The following is a 21,763-nucleotide window of genomic DNA, read 5'->3' as shown; positions in this document are numbered from 1 at the left end:
GAAAAAGAATAACAGGATGCGCTATTTATGTGGAAGACGCGCAGGGACATGCATTAGAGGAAATATCTTTAAAATTGCCAGGTCGCTGAGGATCGCAGGCAGCCGAATTAGCCGCAATTGCATACGTAGTGCAGCACCCATATTCTTTCCCGACCCCACCAGATATATATTTGGACAGTTTATATGTCTGTCACAGTTTGACAGAATTCCTGCCTCTGTGGGAATCTAGAGGATTTATATCAGCTGACGGTAAGCCCCTACCCTCAGCCCCATTATTGAAGCACATTCTTGAAACAGCTGAAGACCGCACATATGGCATCATCAAAGTCAGAAGCCATCATCGTTCCTCCCCACCCGCTAACGTAAAGGCAGATGCCTTAGCCAAGTCAGGATCACAACACGGTCACTTTTGGCAACCCCCCGAGAATGAACCGATACACGCAGTCCAGGTTTCACAGACCAATATCGAAGATTTAGCCCAGGCTCAAAAGGCAGACGACACTCAAGCAAGTTTTAGACGGAAACTTCCCAGCCCCCTACGACAAATTCAAGGACTCACTGACGGTACAGGATGGAATAATATTCAGGAATGGAATTTATGTGGTCCCCACCCAGGACAGAAAGCAGATAATTTGCCAGTTTCATAGAATTTACAGTGCAGAAGGAGGCCATTCGACCCATCGAGTCTGCACCGGCTCTTGGAAAGAGCATCCTACCCAAGGTCAACACCTCCACCCTATCCCCATAACCCAGTAACCCCACCCAACACTAAGGGCAATTTTGGACACTAAGGGCAATTTATCATAGCCAATCCACCTAACCTGCACATCTTTGGACTGTGGGAGTCTGCACATCCTCCCCGTGTGTGCGTGGGTTTCCTCTGGGTGTTCCGGTTTCCTCCCACAGTCCAAAGATGTGCAGGTTAGGTGGATTGGCCATGATAAAATTGCCCTTAGTGTCCAAGATTGCCCTTAGTGTTGGGTGGGGTTACTGGGTTATGGGGATGGGGTGTAGGTGTTGACCTTGGGTAGGGTGCTCTTTCCAAGAGCCGGTGCAGACTCGATGGGCCAAATGGCCGCCTCCTGCACTGTAAATTCTATGATAAGAACGACTTTCCACCTTGAACTTGATTCAGACTTATTTGAAATCAACGACCAATGGCACAACCGCCCCTGAAACATGACCAAGACATATTTGGCCCCCTATACCCCCTTTCATTGCCAGAGCCACCACCACCGCCTGACCAGAGAAATTTGCCCTTTGCAGGTACTGCCCCTCATGACCAAAGATTTCCCCATTGGCACCGCGATAACTCTTATTGATTGACAAGGAACGACGATTCGGATCCCACAACGGCCCACGCTGCCACGGCACGAAAACGCCAGACTCGAGTTTGGCAACCGGGAGATGGTGAAGACTCAGAGTCTGACTCCCGTTATGGTAACCCTTTTACAGCACTTTTTGATACTGAATCCTGAGGTGTCCAGATGATGAGAAAAAGGAACCGCATGTGAATTACGGTGTCCTATTTCCTGATGGAACCTGCCTGCTTTCTTTCTTTCTTATTGCCACATGTTTTAATTAATGCCGCCCATTTACTAAATTTCTTCATGCAGTCATGATTACTCTTCTGCACATTGTCGGAGTCCATATGTTACAAATTCTTTCCGCTCGTGTAAGGTCACCCAGGCAGTGGAGTAATGGCACTAATCCCCGCCCTGCTTGAGGATCCCCTATGTATTCAGTCAGCCAAGCTCGGGTAATGGAGCAACGGCACTGATCACCGCCCTACCCAAGGAAGTCCACCTATTTCTGCCCTGCCGCGGCTCACATGCACCCCATGTTCCCGTCATTGCGAGTAATTTGGAAAAGTCCTTAACACTCCTAAATGTCCTTGGTAGGTCTTTGTTTCCCCTTATCTGTTCTTTTCACGTGTGGTTTTAAGAATGCTTTTTGTCACAGTCTCTGCACTCAACTCTTTACTTTCAGCGACTCTTTGGTCGCTACCCCAACTGCTATTTACATGTTCAACACACTTGGTTGTAACAAAATTTGCTGCTATGCGCATCGACCACAAGCTGCGAGATTCCTTGCACTTTAACAGAATTTCTTTTTTTTCGGATGTCTTATCTCCAAAATGGTTATTTCAAAAAAAATAAAAATGACGGAGTCACACATGGTGACGATTCTAATGGGTAATTGAAGTTCAGAAGAGAAAGACAAACAAAACAAGATATTAAGCAAGAGTAATAACAGATATTATGCTTGCACCCCCAGGAATATACAAAGAACAAAAAGACAAGACGATGGAGTCCGAACTGATGACTTCCATTATGATCATCATTGGATCCCTACAGTTGCACGCATTGACAGCCTTTGTACCCCACACCACACCGGCCCTGGACATGACCATACAATATGAGACCCCTAGCCCGGACACCACACCTCACATGAAAATAAACACTGATACCCCTATATGGTTCGAAAACATTGTAAAGTGGTATTCCCTCTCCTATACAGTAGAAGCTCTCTTGGTAATAGCAATACTCTACAGTGTCGTTTAGACACTTAGAACCTCCCGCTCCCCGATATATACACTCTGAGCCCCTTTCCATGGAATTTACCAAACCCCACAAACCTTTTAAACCTTTCTACTGACAAAATAAAGGTTGTATTTTTCTATGAGTGTAATGACTTAAGTAGAAATGTATTGCTGCTGTTGTTTAACATTTTTGTTCTGTATTATAGGTTCCGTTTGATATTTGCCGGCAGCGTGAGTGTAGCTTAGGTAATGACAGTTAGAGGTTCCCTTGTGTAAATAAGTTAAATGTATGATTAAATGTTTATAGTGGCCCCTTAGAATTTATGAATGTGCGATGTATTAAAAACTTAGGTAAATGCTCCAAAAACATAGGACAGAGTAGTGTAGAACCTGTCCTTGACCAAGGGTAACCGGCACATCCACATCTGGGATGGCCACTTACAAAGGAAGTATGGCCACTTGCAAAGAATCATGGGAAATATGGCCAATGCAGGATCCAGACGAACTCAGAGCTTAAGTGTACATTTGCCACTAGATAACCAGACACTATAGAAACCCCCAGCCGATTTGCATTCTAATGGCCTATTTCCCCAGAACAGAAGACTTATATTCGGGTATCAGATACAGATGGACTCCCTTCACCCAGGAAGCCCAAACAGCCACGGTCAATGACCGCTCAGGACACGCCCAGCCATCAAGGCACCCGCCCCGTTATTGGCTAAAATCGAAGGCAGTAATCGAAGCTTGCCGAATTATTGGGTCCAAAGCTAAGGACCGCCCAAAAGAGGGCGAAACCTCCAAAGGATAAAAAGAGACACTGCCATGTATTCAATCTCTTTTGGCCCCAGCGCACCGAATCTCTCTTGGCCCCGGTTTACGCCTAAAACCAATTGCAGCATCACGACCAGAAGCAAGTTCAAGACCAACGATCGCTACCAGACGGATGAGCCCAGCAGAAACGAAGTCACTTCTCCAGACCCAGCCACGCAAGAACCGAACAAAGGCCTCGTTCCTCTGCATAAAGCCGGGTGCCTGAAGTTAAGTACAGGTTATTGTAGTGTTAGATGTAATTTAGCTTGTAGTGTTTTATGTTGCATGTCGAAGTAATTCTGGTGTGTAAATAAACTATCATTGAACTTGAACTAACTAACTGGTTGTCTGGTCTTTGATTGATATCCGTTAAAACGTTGTGGTGGTATCATTTGATACCTGGGGACTCTGAAAAGCAATATTATCATTAATAACTGCCATATCTAGTTAATTAGGCAACATTAATGGTGCCGATTGGTGGGATAGTATTCCACTCATTAAAAAGAGCAACATTATTGGTGACTCCGGTGCCGATTGGCAACAACATGGCTTCAGTGATGTCATTGTGTGGGTGGAGCTATCGTGTGGCTCTGAGTTTTTTGCTTTCGTTTTCACATTTGGCTTCTGTATTCAGACAGACAAGTATCTTGGAGTCTCTCTCTGCATTTTAAAAGCTGTTTCCAGATTACGTGATAACTTGAAAAGAAGTAACTACTTTCTGGAAGGAATTCAAACCTGATGTTTTGAAAAGGAAACCGGAGTGTCTACCTTGAGGTCTTGAGTGCTGTGCTCTGGGACACACCTTTGAAAAGGGGTTTCTGGTTTATGGGATCTTGTTACTAAATTGGAACAGCTTAAAGGGGGAATTTATTAAGGGTTATACACCGAGTACTGAAGCTGTGTGGGGCATTTATGTTTGTAGTTGATAAAAATGCTTACTGTGTGTGTTTATAAAAATGTTAACTAAATTCGTAGAATAAACTTTGTTTTTGATTAAAAGTGCTTAAGGTCTGTGTTGAATAATGAACAGTTCTGGGTCAGGTGAACTCCATGATATACTTTGGGGTTTTCTAAACCCTAGCCCATAACACAAGACTGCGCATTCAGTGCTCAAGCTAGTCTAGTCATTGCTCCAGCTCCTCCAATTCCAGGTTCTCTCTCTCCCAAGTTTGTCACTCCTCCAGAAACAGAATCCATGATTGGCGCGGCAGCATTGATTGGCAGGAGAGAGGGGTCCTGTGAATGGAGGAGTTGGAGCCGTTATAATGACTGCTCCTGCTGTCCATCATGCAGAAGTCTTTTAGCTGCACTGAACAATTTGTGACGACGTCTAGAGGCTAAGGACAAGTAGCAGAAAATGATAGAACCAAAAGGAGCCTCCACCAGAAATGATGTTGGAGCAGGCCCAGGGGAGTTATTACTCAGCCTCACGCCAGGCCGCACCTGGCTGTCATCCACATCCGCAGCACCAGCCACTCCCAGAGAACAGGAACTTCACCTCTAATGGCACTGAGTTATCTTGAGGGAGGTGAGTGAGTGCTGCGCCAGTGTGTCTAGGGCGGAGGTGGGAGCTTAGGCAGCAGCAAATGAATGGCACGGTCCCCTCCCCTCACTCCCTCCCTCTTTCCCTCCAACAAATCTCCAACAATGAAACAATATGAACTGTAGCATGGAGATGGTCTCTCTGTTCTATACAGAACAGGTAGTTGGAATATGTAAAACAAAAGCTGAAAGGTTTCCTTGCAATCTGGGTTGCCAGTATTGAATCCTTCCCCCAAATGTGAATTTACCGTCAATGTATACGTATGGTGCAACATGCAGAACAAGGGCTCAGGCAGTCACCAAAATCAGGGTTATCGTCTGCAGTGTGATAAATAATGGGGATATTTTCCTGTCAAATTAGCACTATTGCATGATGGCTTGTTTAATAGTTGCAGTGGGATCCCATACAGGATGCACACTAATGCTGCATTATATCGTTGCTGCTCTTAACATTAATGACCCATGCTGCATACATATAAAATATATATATATATGACAATATTTCTAACCAAATGCTAACAATGAGAGTTATCAATTTGAGGATTTTCTGAGATCGATTGGTGAATCTTGAAAGTGGAAAAATGTCATGTCTGATTGAGGGTGAAGGTTAAAGCAGAGGAGGGCATTGTGGGCCCAGAAACAGGAAGAACCATAGAATTCCTACAGTGCAGAAGGAGGCCATTCAGCCCATTGAGTCAGTATCGACGATCTGAAAAAGCACCCTATCTAGGCCCACTTCCCCCGCTCTATCCCTGTAATGCCACCTAACCTGCACATCTTTGGACACGAAGGAGCAATTTAGCATGGCCAATCCACCTAATCTGCACATCTTTAGTCCGTGATTTCTCTTCCCTGGCCCTGCTCCCTCCTTAGCAGCAAGGTGGGTGTACCTACATCACAGGGACGGTAGTGATTTAAAAAGGTGGCTCACCACCACCTTCTTGAGGAAAACTAGGGTTGGGGAATTAATACTGGCCCAGCTAGCGATGCCCACATCCCGTGAAAAGATAAATTTGAAATTGAGGATTGGGAACATTTCCAGGCTCCAGCCCATGATTGCTGGCAGTGCGCCCTCTGGTGTGATCCTGTGGGAGAAGGCCGCCTGGGTGGGTTCTTGAGGCTGTCAGTCCAATCCGAGGGCCTGGCGCTTGGAAAGCAGTTCGACTCTTGAGATCCGAGTGCTGCTGAATGTTTGGGATATCCTCTGAAGAATCTTTAACTTCATTTTAAAAAATAAACTGTGCCACAGCTTCCAGACCCAACTCGATGCACTCCTCAAAAATTTGGAGTCGACTTTAATCCTAAATTCCTCTTCTTTCCAAATGTTGATAGGATTTAAAACACTGATGGCTTAGAAGGTTATTTGCTCATAAAATATGAGAATATTTTTCTTCAACTAGTTAATGTCTTTATTTTGCAGAGGAACATATGATATATTTGTCAATGTGGATGGATTACAAAGGTGTGTTGGGGCATATGATAACCGCGGGAGCTTTGGTGAGCTAGCTTTGATGTATAATACACCCCGAGCAGCTACCATTATTGCTACATCAAATGGAGCATTATGGGGTCTGGTAAGTGTTGAGGAACTTGGATTTTATAAATGAAGACATTATATGTTGTCCAGTCAGAGCTGTTGCAATGGGAAACTAATGTATGATATGTTTTCAAAACTGAAAATACCTAATCATTTCTAATAGTCGCCTTTCTGAAAGCACTTATTTGCTAAATTGAAATTTAGGCCCAACCATCTTCAGCTGCTTGAATAATGACCTTCCCTCCACCATCAGGTCAGATGAGGGGATGTTCACTGATGACTGCAAATATCCACAACTCGTCAGATACTAAAGCAGTCCATATGCAGCAAGACCTGGACAACATTTAGACTTGGGCTGAGAAGTGGCTAGTAACACTCGTGCCACATAAGTGCCAGGAAATGACCATCTCCCACAAGGGGGAATCTAACCATCAACCATTCAATGGTATTTGTCCCCCACTATCAACATCCTGGGGTTTATCATTGACCAGGCGGCATAATGGTTAGCACTGCTGCCTCACAGCTCCAGGGATCCAAATTCAATTCCAGCCTTGGGTGACTGTCTGTGTGGAGTTTGCACTTTCTCCCGTGTCTGTGTGGGTTTCCTCTGGGTGCTCCAGTTTCCTCCCAAAGTCCAAAGATGTGCAGGTTAGGTGGATTGGCCATACTAAATTGCCCCTTAGTGTCCAAAAGGTTAGGTGGGGTTAGGGTGGAGGCATGGGCTTAAGTTGGGTGCTCGTTCCAGGGATTGGTGCAGACGCGGGCCTCCTTCTGCACTGTAAATTCTCAAGAACTGAACTGGATGAGCTATTATGAATACTGTGGCTACAAGAGCAGGTCAGAGGCTGGGAATTCCGCAGCAAGAAACTCGCCTCCTGACTCCCCAACGCCTCTCCACCATCTATAATAATAATCTTTATTATTGTCACAAGTCAGCTTACATTAATGCTGCAATGAAGATACTGTGAAAATCCCCGAGTAGCCACATTTCGGCACCTGTTTGGGTACACTGAGGGAGAATTCAGAATGTCCAATTCACATAACAGCACGTGTTTTTGGGACTTGTGGGAGGAAACCGGAGCACCCGGAAGAAACCCATGCAGACACAGGGAGAACATGAAGGTTCCGCACAGACAGTGACCCAAGCTGGGAATCGAACCTGGGACCCTGGCACTGTGAAGAAACAGTGCTAACCACTGTGCTACCATGCCGCCCTTGCACAAGTCAGGAATGTGATGAAATACTCTCCACTTGCTTGGATGAGTGTAGCTCTAACAACACAAGAAGCTTGACAGCATCCTGGAGAATGCAGCCTGCTTGATTGGCACTCCTTCCACAAAAATTCAATCCTTCCACCACTGAGGCACAGTGGCAGCATCTACAAGATGCACTGCAACAACTCACCAAAGCTCCTTCGACAGCACTTTGCAAACCCAAGACCCCAACCACCTAGATGGACAAGGGCAGCAGATGCATGGGAACACCTGCAAGTTCTCCTCCAAACCACACTGTCCTGACTTAGAAGTGTATTGGTCGTTCCTTCACTGTCACTGGGTCAAAGTCCTGGAACTCTCTCCCTACCAGCACTGAGTGTGTACCTGCACTACATGGGCTGCAGCAGTTCAAGAAGACGGCTGACCTTGAAGGAAATTAGGATGGGCAATAAATGCTGGCCGAGCCAGCTCTCCCCATATCCCGAGAATGAGTATAAAATAAGCCCAACGGAATAGAAGTGAGTATTTAAAGATTCAGCAAAAATATTTTCAGAGATATTACTGGCCTTAAAATGCTCAATATATTTGACAACTCTCTCCCATACATTTTACACCTTGAACACTGAAAATTATTGCTTAACTGTAACTTGGTGTGAGGTGGGTAATCTGACAGTACAAATGTGGCTATGGAATAGTGTCACGTTTTCCCCACAAATATGGTTAACCCGAGCAAAGTCATGTTTTTTTGACTGTCCCTGTTGGGCTTTCTCCTGGAACCATTTAACTATTCAGTCTGACATTGCTTCCAGAATAATGTTTGGTAGGAAAGTGAGGATTTTGAGGAGCCAGTGACAATGACTATGAGAGTATGTCCAAGTCAAGGTGATGTGTGACTTTGAGGTGGAGTTGGACGTGATAATGATAGCCAAACATGAAATAGATTGTGTATATTGATAATATCTCTAAGAGCAATGTGTTTAAATGAACCCAAAATCAGGGCCAAAGGTGAAACCTCGGTGAGTGTAACTGAGATATGTTACCGATAGAGAGATGTTATCGTCATTGGACCTCAACCAAATTTTGCCCGCCCTCTGGAGACTACCAGAGGTGAGATGGTGGGATATGAGGGAATGGCAACCGTGACAACAAAAAGATGACAAATTGAGGACAAGTATTACAGCTATAGTTATAGTTAAGTTACATAGACTCTTTGACTAATGTCATCTTGATGCTACGAGCCCATTGGTAATCATGTTACAGGGATTGAAAGATAGTATTTTGGGCAAGGTGACTATGTTTGTGGCAATGATATATACTCAGTACTGTATTTAATTTCAACCCCAGGGACTTCAGACTCTTTTCAACCTGGAAGGGAGATGAGCAGTGGGCTATTGTTGTGCACCATCTTGTGGCTAACATGGGCATTGCCAACAGATGTTTCCCAGGAAAGGGGATTGAATAGAGTAAAAGCATGAACACATATTTAAAACGCTGACTGGTGTGTTAGTACATTCCGCTCAACAATATAATCTCTGGTGAATTTGATCAGATCATAATGAAAAGTCAGATATGCAAATTAACAAAACTGGAAAAAAATATGTTTGCAATTTAACTTCATTGTCTAAATTAATAACTAGCCACCATTTTTCTAGGACCGGGCAACTTTTCGTAGAATTATCGTCAAAAACAACGCCAGAAAGAGGAGATTGTATGAAGAATTTGTCCAGTCACTACCACTTCTAAAGTCACTGGAAGTAAGTATCGCCTATGCAGATTCCAAGTTGCCAGGGCTTGAACATTGCATCTATGAGGAGAGACTGGATAGGCTGGGGGTGGTTTTCCCCCCTTCGAACAGAGCAGCCTGTGGAGTGACCTAATTGAGGTGTACAAAATTATGAGGAGCCTTGTTGGGGAGACAAGAGATCTGTTTTCCTCAGCTGGGAGGTCAATTACCAAAGGGGTATAGATTTAAGCTGATGGTAGAAGGATTCGAGGGGACATGAGGAAAAATCTTTTTCACCCAGAGGGTGGTGGCATTTGGAATTCACTTCCAGCATTGGTGTTTCAGGCTGAAACGCTCAACTCATTTAAAAGGTACCAGGATCTGAAGTGCTGTAACCTGCAAGGTTACGGACCAGGCGCTGGAAAGTGGAATTGAAATCAGCGGCTAGTTTCTCATTTATTTTTTGGCCAGCACAGACATACTGGGCTGAATGGCCTCTTTCTGTGCTATAACATTCCCATGGTTCAATGGTTATTTCGATTCGATGTAGTGATGAATTGTGTTTGGCTACTATATTGAACCTACTATTCTGTCCTTGTAAGCTTGAAATTGTATAACGGTGTAAATATATCATTATGATGTGTACAAATTGCTCAGGCTAAGAAATTTGGCATTCCCAGAATTTAATTTTTGTTTCCCATTATGCATTTCCTGACGTAGATAAATACTTAGAGCTGACACATTCATCCACAAACTCCCAGGATATAAGTTGCAAACCTATTGAGAATATGTTCGAAAGGCCAAAACTTGTTCATAAATGAAAAGAGAAAATGCTGGTAAAGCTCATCAGATTATGGTAGCATCTGTGGAGAGGAACAGATTTTTTTTTTCATTTTAAGTACCCAATTCATGCTTTTTTCCAATTAAGCGGCAATTTAGCATGGCCAATCCACCTACTCTGTACATCATTGGGTTGTGGGGGTGAGACCCAGGCAGACACGGAGAGAATGTGCAAACTCCACACGGACAGTGACCCGGGGCCAGGATCGAACCGAGATCCTCGGCTCAGTGAGGCAGCAGTGCTAACCACTGCACCACCACCGTGCCACCTGGAACGGAACTGAGTTAATGTTTCAGACCCATAGTTATTTCCCAGTTCTGATGAAAGGTCACAGGCTGGAAACGTTAGCTGTGTTCATTGATGCTGCCGTAACCTGCTGAATATCTTCAGCATTCCCCATCTCATTTCAGATTGCCACAGCATCTGCAGTGATCTGTTTTTCAAATGTTGTGCGTGCCTGTTCGAAGCGTTGCAACCAATAACAGAAAATTATTTCAAATCTCAAGTTAGGAGAACGAATGAAGGTAGTTGATGTGTTTGGAACCAAAACGTACAAGGATGAAGAACGAATAATTGCTCAGGTGCTGCATAATTTTTTCTTCTCTTCCTCCTGTTGCATTGAGTATGATTCTGAAAGCTGTTCACAGTGGGCTAAAAATATAGAACAATTCAAACCAATGGCATGATGAAGTAAAGAAAATGGCAAGCAATCTTACTTGAAAAAATGTATTTGCTTAATTAACTATGGTTAAATGATTAATTATGGGTGATTGAAGCACTTTGACCGAGGATTAAGGATTTTAAATGGTATAAACTAGTATAACATGGCAAATCAATTTTATTGCAGTGAAGTGGTGAATATTGCTAAGAATAAGGAGCGGCTCTATGAACTAAACAGTAAAATACTCCTTTAAAGGGGGGTATATCCATAGAATCCCTGCAGTGCAGAAGGAGACCATTTGACCGATCGGGTCTACACCGACCCTCTGAAAGAGCACCGTACCCAGACCCACTACCCCAACCTATTCCCGTAACCCTATTTAACCTCCACATCTTTGGACTGTGGGAGGAAACCCCAGAGGAGACCAACGCAAACACAGGGAGAACGTGCAAACTCCATACACACACAGCCATCCAAGGCCGGAATCGAACCTTGGTCCCTGACGCTGTGAGGCAGTAGTGCGAACTACTGTGCCACCATGCCACCCAAGTCATGGCCCCAAGTCATTGAAAATGGCAGGATAAATCGAGAAGTCTGAGGAAAGAATCAAACAGATGGGATCCTTGGCTTTATTAACAGAAGAATAGAGTACAAAAGGAGAATGCCATACAGACCTTTATAAAAGACAAGTTGGGCCTCTGCTGGAGTATTGTATTTGGGGCAAGATGCTTTAGGGAGGATGTCAAGGCTTTAAAGAGGGTACAGAAGACATTTACTAGAATGGTGCCAGGAATTAGGTACTTTTTAATTCCTTCATGGGATGTGGGCATCACTGGCTAGGCCAGCATTTATTGCCCATACGTAATTGCCCTTGAGAAGGGCAGTCAGTTATGTAGATAAACTCGAGAGGCTAGGGGTTGTTCCCCGTGGAGCTAAGAAGGTTAAACACAGATTTGATCAAGTTGTGCAAAGTCCTAAATGGTTCAGGTAAAATAAATAATGAGAAACTGTTTGCAGTGGCAGCTGAAACAAAGGGCACAGAGTTAAGGTGATTGGCAACAAAAAAAACAGAGGTGACATTAGTAAAACATGCAAATGAGAAACATTTAGTACACAGCAAGTCATTGCAATCTAAAATGCACAGTCTGAATGGGTGCTGGAATCAGATTGAATAGTCAAAAAGTGAATTGGTAAACCAACCAGTTAAAGGGAAAAAAATCATAAGATTGTGGAGAACGAGCAGGACAGTGGGATTAATTGGACGACTCTGCCAAATTGCAGGCAAAGGCATGATTAAAACACAAAGTAAATGCAGTAAATTCATGTCCCATTATTAAAACTACGAGCCAAGCTTTGCAGGCTCAACTTCAGGTAAATTTAGTTTATTTGTGTTGGGTCCTATCTGATTAAAGCTATCAGTACACATGACTGCAATTCAGTTATAGTACGTAGTTGCACTGCGCTCTCACTCTGCCACATCAGAATTCTCCTCTCCTTCCATCCCTGTTTTTTTTTTTCCTTCTCCTTGTCATTGTTCTGTGTTGCTTTTCTCTTCTGTTTGAATTGAACTGGGGGCAGGAAGAGACCGCACAATTGGAACTCGGGCATGTGGCGGAGCGACAGTCTGCAGCTTCAAGGCTCGGGTGGCAATCTGAAGTCAACATCTGGGCTTGGGTAAATGGGTAGGTTAGAAGCAGCCGCATCATGGGGAGCCAGCTCGGTAAGTGGTCTTGTGACTCAGCTGATTTACTAGATTAGAAGAAACAACATTGGAGCACACAATATTGGTATGGTGGTATTGGAGGCTAACGATGCTAATCTAGGTTAGGAGAAGAGGCAGAATCTCCTGGTTAAGTAGCCTTCTGCGAGTCTGTTTAGAGGATGATGACTGGCTCGCTCAGCCTTTTCTGATTTTAGGTCAGTCTATTGTTCCAGTCTGAGGTATTTCCCTTTCCCAGGACAGAACAGCAGAATGGAGAAGTGAGTGCTGTTGGTGACAATCCAGTTCTGCAAAAAAACCTTGCCAGTGAGGCAGAACTGTACACAAAAATCAGTGCGGCTGACCTTCTCTACAGTGTTGACACGCATCTTATGCATGGCTTCTAGCTGTGTCGGTCCTCCCAACTCGGTCCTTCTCTTGGTGATCCGCAATACTGCAGGCCCCAACTGATGGAGGAGAGTGGTTTTGCTGGGATGGGATGGGAGGGGATGCATTAGTTTGTTGCATTTAATGCTGAGAAACCAACCAGCACTATTGTGTTAGCCTTCCAGGATCGCGAGAGTGAAAGGTCAGTTCCTCTCAACAGATCAAAAGGCTGATCTTTATTCGGGCAGTATTGCCAGATGAGTGGGAAGCTGGACACGCTGTGTTTCACCTGTGACACAATAGAGCATTGGATTTCATTCATTCTGTCTGCTGCCTCCTTCTGTGGCTCCACTTGTATCTTTTTCAATCAACATCCAATGTTTTATCATCACAAGGAGCCAGTCTTTCTCATGAATCCTTGATCTTCTATTCCAGCTGTTTACGCACCCACATCCAAAAACTATTTAAAATAGAGAAGCAGCCATTTAAGAGCTTTTAATCTCCTGATTCCTCAGCCCCTTCCAATCCTATTCTGCTTGCTTCTGAAAATGTGAAGTGAGCGCATGATTACTCTTTAAACAAGCTGACCTTGTAGAATCCAGTGGAGCTGGATTCTGATTTCCAATGCACAAGTCAGGCTGTTGTAACTTAACCTGGTCAATTTTTTTCCAGAATGGTGTAATCAGCCTTGTAGGGTCTTATCACCATGAAACCTCACACAGTTTGACACCACAAACCTACCTTTGAAGTTGACTAAGGTAGCAGAACTATACAGTGACAGCAATAGCAATGAATCTATATGGGGAGACACTGGGGTACTGTTATTGTCGTTGGACGGGTAACCCAGAGACCCTGTTTGAATCCCGCATTGGCAGTTGGTGGAATTTGAATTCGATTATAAAAAAAAATTAAAAAATCTGGAATTACAAGTCTAATGATGACCATGAAACCATTGTAAAAACCCATCTGGTTCAATAATGTCCTTTAGGGAAGGAAATCTGCTGTCCTTATCTACACGTGACTCCAGATCCACAGCAATGTGGTTGACTCTTAAGTGCCCTCAGGAATGGGCCTAGCCAGTGATACCTACAACCCATGAACTAATAAACAAAAATAAGGTGCCTTTAATGTCATTGAAAGTGCCAAGCTGCTCCTTAGGAGCATTATAAAATGAAGTTTGACATCGATGTAAAAAGATATAGAATTGTTACAGTGCAGAAGGCCTATCGAGTCTGCACTGACCCTCTGAAAGGGTAGGCTCACTCCCTGCCCTATCCCCGTAATCCCATTACCCACCTAAATTGCACATCATTCGACGATGGGAGGAAACCGGAGCACCTACAGGAAACCCACGCAAACAAAGTGCAAGTTCCACTAAGTTACCCAAGGCAGATGACCAAAACGTTTGGTCAAACAGGCAGGCTTTAAGAAATGTCTTAAAAGATTGATGAGAGAAAAGTAAGAGAAAAATATAGCTGGAAATATAAAGATAGATAGTAACATTTTCTATAGCTATTTTAAAAAGAAAATTAACAAAATGTGCATTGGTCCTATAGAAGGCGAGTCTGGGGAATAAACTGCTACCTCACAGAGGCAGAGTCCCGGGTTCGATTCTGGACTGTCCGTGACTGTCTGTGTGTAGTTTGCACGTCCTCCCAGTATCGGCATAGATTTCCTCCGGATACTCTGATTTCCTCCCACAGTCCAAAGATGTGCAGGTTAGTTGGACTGGCCATGCTAAATTGCCCCTTAATGTCCAAAAGGGTGCTCTTTCAGAGGTTTTTTAAAAAACTTGGGGGCAGCACGGTGGCGCAGTGGTTAGTACTGCTGCCTCACAGCGCAGAGGTCCCAGGTTTGATCCCGGCTCTGGGTCACTGTCCGTGTGGAGTTTGCACATTCTCCCCGTGTTTACGTGGGCTTCGTCCCCACAACCCAAAAGATGTGCAAGCTAGGTAGATTGGCCATGCTAAATTGCCCCTTAATGTCCAAAAGGTTAGGTGGGGTTACGGGGGCGTGGACCTATGTAGGGTGTTTTATCAGAGGTTTTTTTTAAAAAAATGATTGGGCAGCACGGTGGCACAGTGGTTAGTACTGCTGCCTCACAGCGCCGAGGTCCCAGGTTTGATCCCAGCTCTGGGTCAATGTCCGTGTGGAGTTTGCACATTCTCCCCGTGTTTGCGTGGATTTCGACCCCACAACCCAAAAGATGTGCAAGCTAAATTGCACATGCTAAATTGCCCCTTAATTGGAAAAATGAATTGGGTGCTCTAAGGGCGGGATTGTCCCAGGCCGGAGAATCCACGCAACCGGGCCACGCCTCCCCGACTCCGGCCTGCCAGGAGAATCGGCGCCATTGGCACCGGCGCATTTGGCGTGGCCAGGCCGCCAATTCTCCGGCCCGGATGGGCCGAGTGGCCGCTCTAAACTGGCAGAGTCCAGACGGCGCCGTCCACATCTGGTCGCAGCCGGCGGGAACTCTGCGCACGGGGGCGGTCTGTGGCGGGGGATGGGGGGCCCCTCCGATAGGACCTGGCCCGCGATTGGGGCCCACTGATTGGTGGGCCGGCCTCTCACTCCCCAGACCTATTTTCATACGCGCCAGCCCCTGAACTCCTGGGCCATGTTGCGTCGGGGTCGGCACGTTGTGGGAGGCCACCGCGCATGCGCGGGTTGGTGCCAGCGCCACTGCGCATGCCCGGATCCCGCGGCGCACAGTTCGCGCCGGGATGGGAGGCTGGAGCGGCGTGAACCGCTCCAATGCCGTGCTGGCCCGTTCCGATAGCGGGGACACTCTGCTGCCGAATGGGAGTATCCCGCCCCACATTTTTTTTTTAAAGTATTTATATTGAAGAGTTTCATTTGTAACAAACAAATAAAATATAATCAAAATACACAACTATAACATGAGAAACGGATATTTACTATGTACAGCATTAGAGATAGAATGAAAAAAAAGGACGGAAATTCATCAGTTCTCAAGGTCAGAATACCGTAATACTGATGGTGAAGACCTGTGCCATGGGTATAGTGCAAACACTTTTTTTGCTGGTCAGCCCAGGGCAAGACCAGAACATGTGGGAGCGGTTGGCCAGACCCTGTGACAACGCTCACATGTGTCTTCCACCTCTGGGAAGAACCTGTTCAAGTGTGCCCTGTGTACCACCTTCAGCTGTGCCAGGCTCAGCCTAGTGCACGGGGAGGTTGAGTTCACCCTGTGTAGTATTTCGCTCCGGAGTCCTCCCCCTATCTTGATGCCTAGTTCTTCTTTTCTCTCTCTCTCCCCCCCACCCCACCCCCCCACCCTAACTTCTCTCTTAGTTCGTCCAGTGGCCCTTATTTTCTCCAGCAGTCATCCGTATATGTCCACACACTTACCCTCCTCGACATAGTCCTGTGCTAACAGTCTGCCCAGCAGGGTGTGTCTGGGTAGCTGGGGGAACAATGGGCTTTCTGAGTAGAGGAGCCTGTATTTGGAGATTTCGGATCTCGTTCCCTTTTGGGAGCTCGAGTTTCTCTGTTAGTTCCCCTAGGGTTGCTACTCTACCATCCACATATAGATCTGTGACTCGCAGCACCCCTTCCTCCCTTCTCCAGGTTTTGTATATGGTGCCCATCTTGGCCAGGATGATCCTATGGTTTTTGCAGATGCGTCAGCGACGGACATGTCTTTGAGTTGGAAGTGGTGTCTGAGCTGGTTTCAGGTTCTTAGTGTGGCTCCCACCACACTCGTTGAGTACTTGGCTGGGAGAAATGAGAGCGGGGCGGTGGCCAGTGCCCGCAGGAACATTCCAATACAGGAGGTGTCTTCCAGTTGTACCTATTCCGCCCCTGGTTCCCCCAGCCAACCCCGAACCCTTTCAATATTTGCTGCCCAGTGGTAGAACAGGAGGTTCGGAAGTCAAAGCCCCCTGATCACCGCCGTCTCTGAAGGATCTATTTGCGGATCCTAGGGTTTTTCCCAGCCCACATGAAGGCTGTGAGATTAGTTGTCCACCTTAGTGAAGAAGGATGAGGGGATGAAATTCGGGAATGATCAAAATATGAAGAGGAACCATGGCAGTCCGTTCATTTTTATTGTCTGCTCTTCCCCCCTCCAGGGAGAGCATGAGTAAGTCCCACATCTGCAGGTCCCTTTTCACCTCCCCCACCAGGTTGGACAGGTTCCACTTGTGGGCTGCCTGGATCCCCAGGTATCTGAACTTAGTTTGAGCCAGTTTGAATGGCAGCATTTCCAGATCTGTTCCTCCCCCCTGGGGGTTCCCTGGGAAGATTTCACTCTTGTTCAGGTTGTGTTTATATCCCGAGAAGGCTCCGAACTTCCTCATGAGTCCCATTATCTTACCCATGCTGGTTAGGGGGTTCGGGACGTAGAGGAGCAGGTCATCCGCATAGAGAGAGAGAGATTCTGTGCTCCATGTCTCGTCTCTGAATGTCTCTCCACCCCTCTGCTGATATGTATGATAGTCAACGGCTCAATTGCCAGAGCAAACAGCAGCAGGGACAGCGGGCATCCCTGCTTCGTACCTCTGTGCAGCTGGAAGTAACCTGAGCTGGTGGCGTTCATCCCTACGCTCGTCATGGGAGAACGGTGCAGACTTTTCCCTAAACCCAAACCGCTCCAGTACCTCCATGAGGTATTTGCACTCCACCCGGTTGAAGGCCTTCTCTGCGTCCAGGGAGATGATCACTTTTGGTGTCTCCTCCCTGGGTGGGGTCATGACTAGGTTCAGCAGGCTTCTGATGTTCGCCATCAGCTGTCTGCCCTTGACAAACCTGGTCTGATCTTCCGTGATTACTTCTGGCAAGCAACTCTCCAGTCGTCTCGGCTGAGGACGTTGACGTCAATGTTCAGGAGTGAGATGGCTCTATAGGACCCATACACCGTTGGGACTTTATCTTTCTTTGGGATCAATGAGATCTAGGCTGGTGCTTGCTTGGGCTGGGAGTATGAGGTCAAAGATTTCTGGCATGATCTTTTTGACAAATACACGGCAGCCCAGTTTGAGGCGTATACGTTTACTAATACCACCAGGGACGTTTACTAATACTTCAAGGACCCCACTAACCGTTACGTATTGTCCCCTAGGTCTGTCACCATGTGCATTGCTGTGAAGGCTACCCTTTTATTGAACAGCATTGCTACGCCCCTCGCCCTTGTGTTGAAGCACGCCTGGTAGGCATGTCGAACCCAGCTTTTCCTTACCCTCATTTGGTCCTTCGCTCTAAGGTGCACCTCCTGGGGGAATATAACATTGACCCTCAGGCTTTTGAGATTGGCGAAGACTCTGGATATTTTCACTGGGTCATTGAGTCCCCTCACATTCCAGGTGACTATCATGATTGGGTATTTTCTGTTTCCCCCACTATGGGGTCAGCCATGTTTGCCTTGTGGACATGCCCCTGCATGCTCAGGTTCAACTTTGCTCCTGTGCCATCCAGGATGGCCATCACCACTTTCCTCTTTCCCCTCCCCCCCCCCCCCCCCCCCCCCACAACCATCTTCACATGTGACCAGCCTTCTAACCCCACCCCCTTATGTTACCCGAACTCCTCCGCTCATGCGATCTTCCCTTTCCTCCTCCAGTGCAAAAAAAGAGAAAATTCAAGCCAGAAGTTTTGAAAATAGCAAATCTTACTCTTTTATTCAAAAAGGGAGGCAGAATGCAGGAAACGCCAGGCCAGTTAGCTTAACGTCTGTCATCGGAATTATGTTAGCGATTATGAAAAATGTTACATCAGGACACTTGGATAAAATCAGGCTAGTTCAGTATGGTTTTGAGAAAAATAAATCATGTTTAACTGTTTTATTGGAGTTCTTTAAAGAAGTTCCAGGTGTTGTGGAACCAGTGGATATACTGTACTTAGATTCCCAGATGGCTCATGATGGGGGGCGGGGGGGCAACATCTGGCATGGACAGAAGATTGGCTAACTAACAGGAAATGGAGCGTAGGCGTAAATGAGCCACTTCCTGAGTGACGAGTGGTGTACCAGTTTGAGGGCCTCAACTTTTCAGAATGAATTAATTACTTGGACGAAGGGACCGAAGCTACAATTGCTAAATGTTTAGTAAAGTAAGTTGTGAAGAGGACATAATGAGGCTATAGAGGGGAATCGATCGGTGAAGTGAGTAGGCAAAGATCTGGCAAATGGAGCATAATGTGGGAAAATGTGAAATTGGCCAAAAAGCATATTATCTAAATGGTCAGAGATTTCAGAGCCCAGAGATGCAGGGGCATCTGGGTGTTGAGTGCATGAATGGCTAAAGGTTAGCATACAGGTACAGCAAGTAATTAGGAAAGCTAATGGAACATTATTGATTATTGCAAGAGGAATTGGTTACAGAAATAGGTAGGTTATGCTTCAGTTATAGAGAGTACTAGTGAGACCACATCTGGAGTACTGTGTACAATATTGGTCTCTTTGTTTATGGAAGGATGTAAATGCATTGGAAGCAGTTCTGAGAAGGTTTATTAGAAAAATACCCAGAGGGTGGGTTGTCTTATCAGAAAGGTTAAGAGTAAGGGTGATTTTATTGAAACATATAAGATCCTGAGGGGCCTTAACAGGGTGGATGTGGAGAGGGCATTTCCTCTTGTGGGAGAACCTAGAATTAGATGTCACTATTTTTTTTTTTTAAAAAGGGATTATCCATTCAAGACATGGATGAGGAAAATCTTTCTCTTTTGAGGGTCGTGAGTCTTTGGAATTTGTTTCCTCAAAAGGTGGTTGAAGCGAGTCTTTGACTATTTTTAAGGCAGAGGTAGATAGGTTCTTGATTGACAAGGGGGTGAAAGGTTATTGGGGATAAATAGGAATGTGGAGTTGCAATCAGATCAGCCATGATCTTATTCAATGATGGAACAGGCTCAAGGGACCGAGTAGCTGTAGAGGGTGCCATCTCTGCTACTCCACTACTGGGCCGATATCTGGGGTTTGAGTATCTGTGTGTGTCTCTCTCCAGCTGGCACTGAAACTTCAGAGGCCAGGGGATGTCGCACTGGGACACTTCCACTGAAGAGAGCACTGAATCAAGCCTGCCGTTTATTCCTAACCGGCAGCCTGAGGCTTATATCACACACATCTCCAGACCCCCACCAATGCCCAGGTGACTCTCTCTCTTGCCGGTGGTGCAACACCCACCCGGTTCCTACTTCGCTAGAGTAGCTTTCCCAAGAGAGAGAGAATAGGACACTGCTGTTTATTCCCTAACCAGCAGTCTGTCCTGAGTGAATCGCTCAAGATGACCCTTGATTCTTGAACCCGGAATTAAGGTGAGGAATATTTTAACAATGACTTGGTCAGAGATCGCTGGTGAAAGATTGAAGAATTTAAACGACTCCAATTATCAGCAAATCAAGGTTTATTGCAAAACCCAGGTCAAAATCATCAACAGAAGAAAATATAATAAAATCTTAAACTCTAACACAAACTAAGTCTATTCAAAAGTACTATAACGGACACAACGAAAATTCTTATGATTACACAGTTTTAGCAATAGCACAAGACACAAAACAAGTTCCCTTCCCCAAAGCCTCAACCACTATTAAAGTCAAGGGAGTTTCGCAAGCTGCTGCAGGGTACTTACGGTCACAGGCTGCAGAGGTCAAGTCAGGGGTGCAGAGGTCGAGCCAAGAACGAAGAGACCCTCAATCGAAACACAGCCCCTTTTATATTGTTTTACCTGGCTTTGTCCTGTGTTCGGCCAGCCCCTTTTGCATTGAAAAGGTAAGGTTTAAAGTTCCCGCTGGTCCCGCCCCCTTTGAGCCGGTCAGAGCTGTATGTTTCCGGGTATTCCTCGCAGGTCCGCTCCTTCCAGCTAGGCAGACCTGCGCGATTTGAATTTGGCGCCGACTCCGCCCCCTCCTTCCAGTGAGTTTCTGCCGGTAGCTTCTGTCAAGATTGGAGTACCTCCCCCAGGTCCGCCTCCAACTTGGTTTTTTTCCTACCGTCTGCGGTTTGAATTTGGCGCTGGCTCCGCCCCCCTCCTCCCAGTGAGTTTCTGCCGGTAGCTTCTGTCAAGATTGGAGTACCTCCCCCAGGTCCGCCTCCAACTTGGTTTTTTCTACCGCTTATCTTCAAGGGGCTTTTCCAGCGCAATATACTGAGCCCAGACAGTCTGTTTTCTAGGATAACGAGGTTAAGCTCTCTTGTGAAGAATTTCAGTGTCTTCCAGCTGCTCCGGAGATGGCTGCTATTCTCACCTCGCTATGTTGATGGGGTGTTAATTGGATTCTGCTCTGGTGGAGGCCAGGTCATTTACATTTGCATGGGGCTATGACCATCCCATTGTCCTGCTTGCAGGCAGGCCTCCTGTGTATTCCCGTGCCCCTTTGTCTGTGTTTTGATGTTATCTCGTTGTCTGGCTCCTTCTTCCTTGTAGCTCCTAGGGGGGGGGTTTGTAAATACTTATGTACTTATGTCCCTACTCAGCTCAGCGGACCAAGCCTGCTGGGAAAACTGGTTCCGTTCTCTTGGCTGAAAAGTCAGTTTACAGTCTCTGAGTTTTTATTCTTGGGCAGTTCCAAAAAGGCCGAATTGCCCGAACACCTTACAGATGCCCCTTCGATACGTCCCTACCTGCTTGGACCGTATCGACACAGGTGAAGGGCAATCATTTCCTCTTGTGTGGACCGTAGGCCCCCCCCCAACAACATGCGAAATTACAATTCCCAAGACAGTTCCCTTAATCTAGGCTACCCCTGGTTTCAATGAAAGGGAAAGACAAGACCATATCTAATTTAAACACACAGTAACATATACACATTTCACCGGAACCCCAAACGTAAGGGTCCCTGTACATATATCA

At 45.9% G+C, this 21,763-nt stretch overlaps 1 protein-coding gene across 5 annotated transcripts in view; it reads left to right on the top strand.

Moving 5' to 3' along the window:
• The window catches only part of LOC140388029 (cAMP-dependent protein kinase type II-beta regulatory subunit), a 212,224-nt gene that overhangs the window by 155,200 nt on the left and 35,261 nt on the right, over window positions 1-21,763 (top strand). For 4 of the 5 annotated variants that reach the window (XM_072471534.1, XM_072471533.1, XM_072471530.1 and 1 more), the window contains 3 exons: window positions 6,315-6,468; window positions 9,298-9,399; window positions 10,716-10,790. In XM_072471534.1, the coding sequence (XP_072327635.1) occupies window positions 6,315-6,468; window positions 9,298-9,399; window positions 10,716-10,790 (331 nt within the window). The remainder of the gene's footprint in view (window positions 1-6,314; window positions 6,469-9,297; window positions 9,400-10,715; window positions 10,791-21,763) is intronic. The other variant, XM_072471531.1, reaches the window with a different exon arrangement.

This window comes from Scyliorhinus torazame, chromosome 13 (assembly GCF_047496885.1).
Source record: "Scyliorhinus torazame isolate Kashiwa2021f chromosome 13, sScyTor2.1, whole genome shotgun sequence".
In the NCBI taxonomy this organism is placed as follows: domain Eukaryota; kingdom Metazoa; phylum Chordata; class Chondrichthyes; order Carcharhiniformes; family Scyliorhinidae; genus Scyliorhinus; species Scyliorhinus torazame.
Note: the sequence above shows the minus strand (reverse complement) of the source record. Positions and strands in the feature narration are given on the sequence as shown.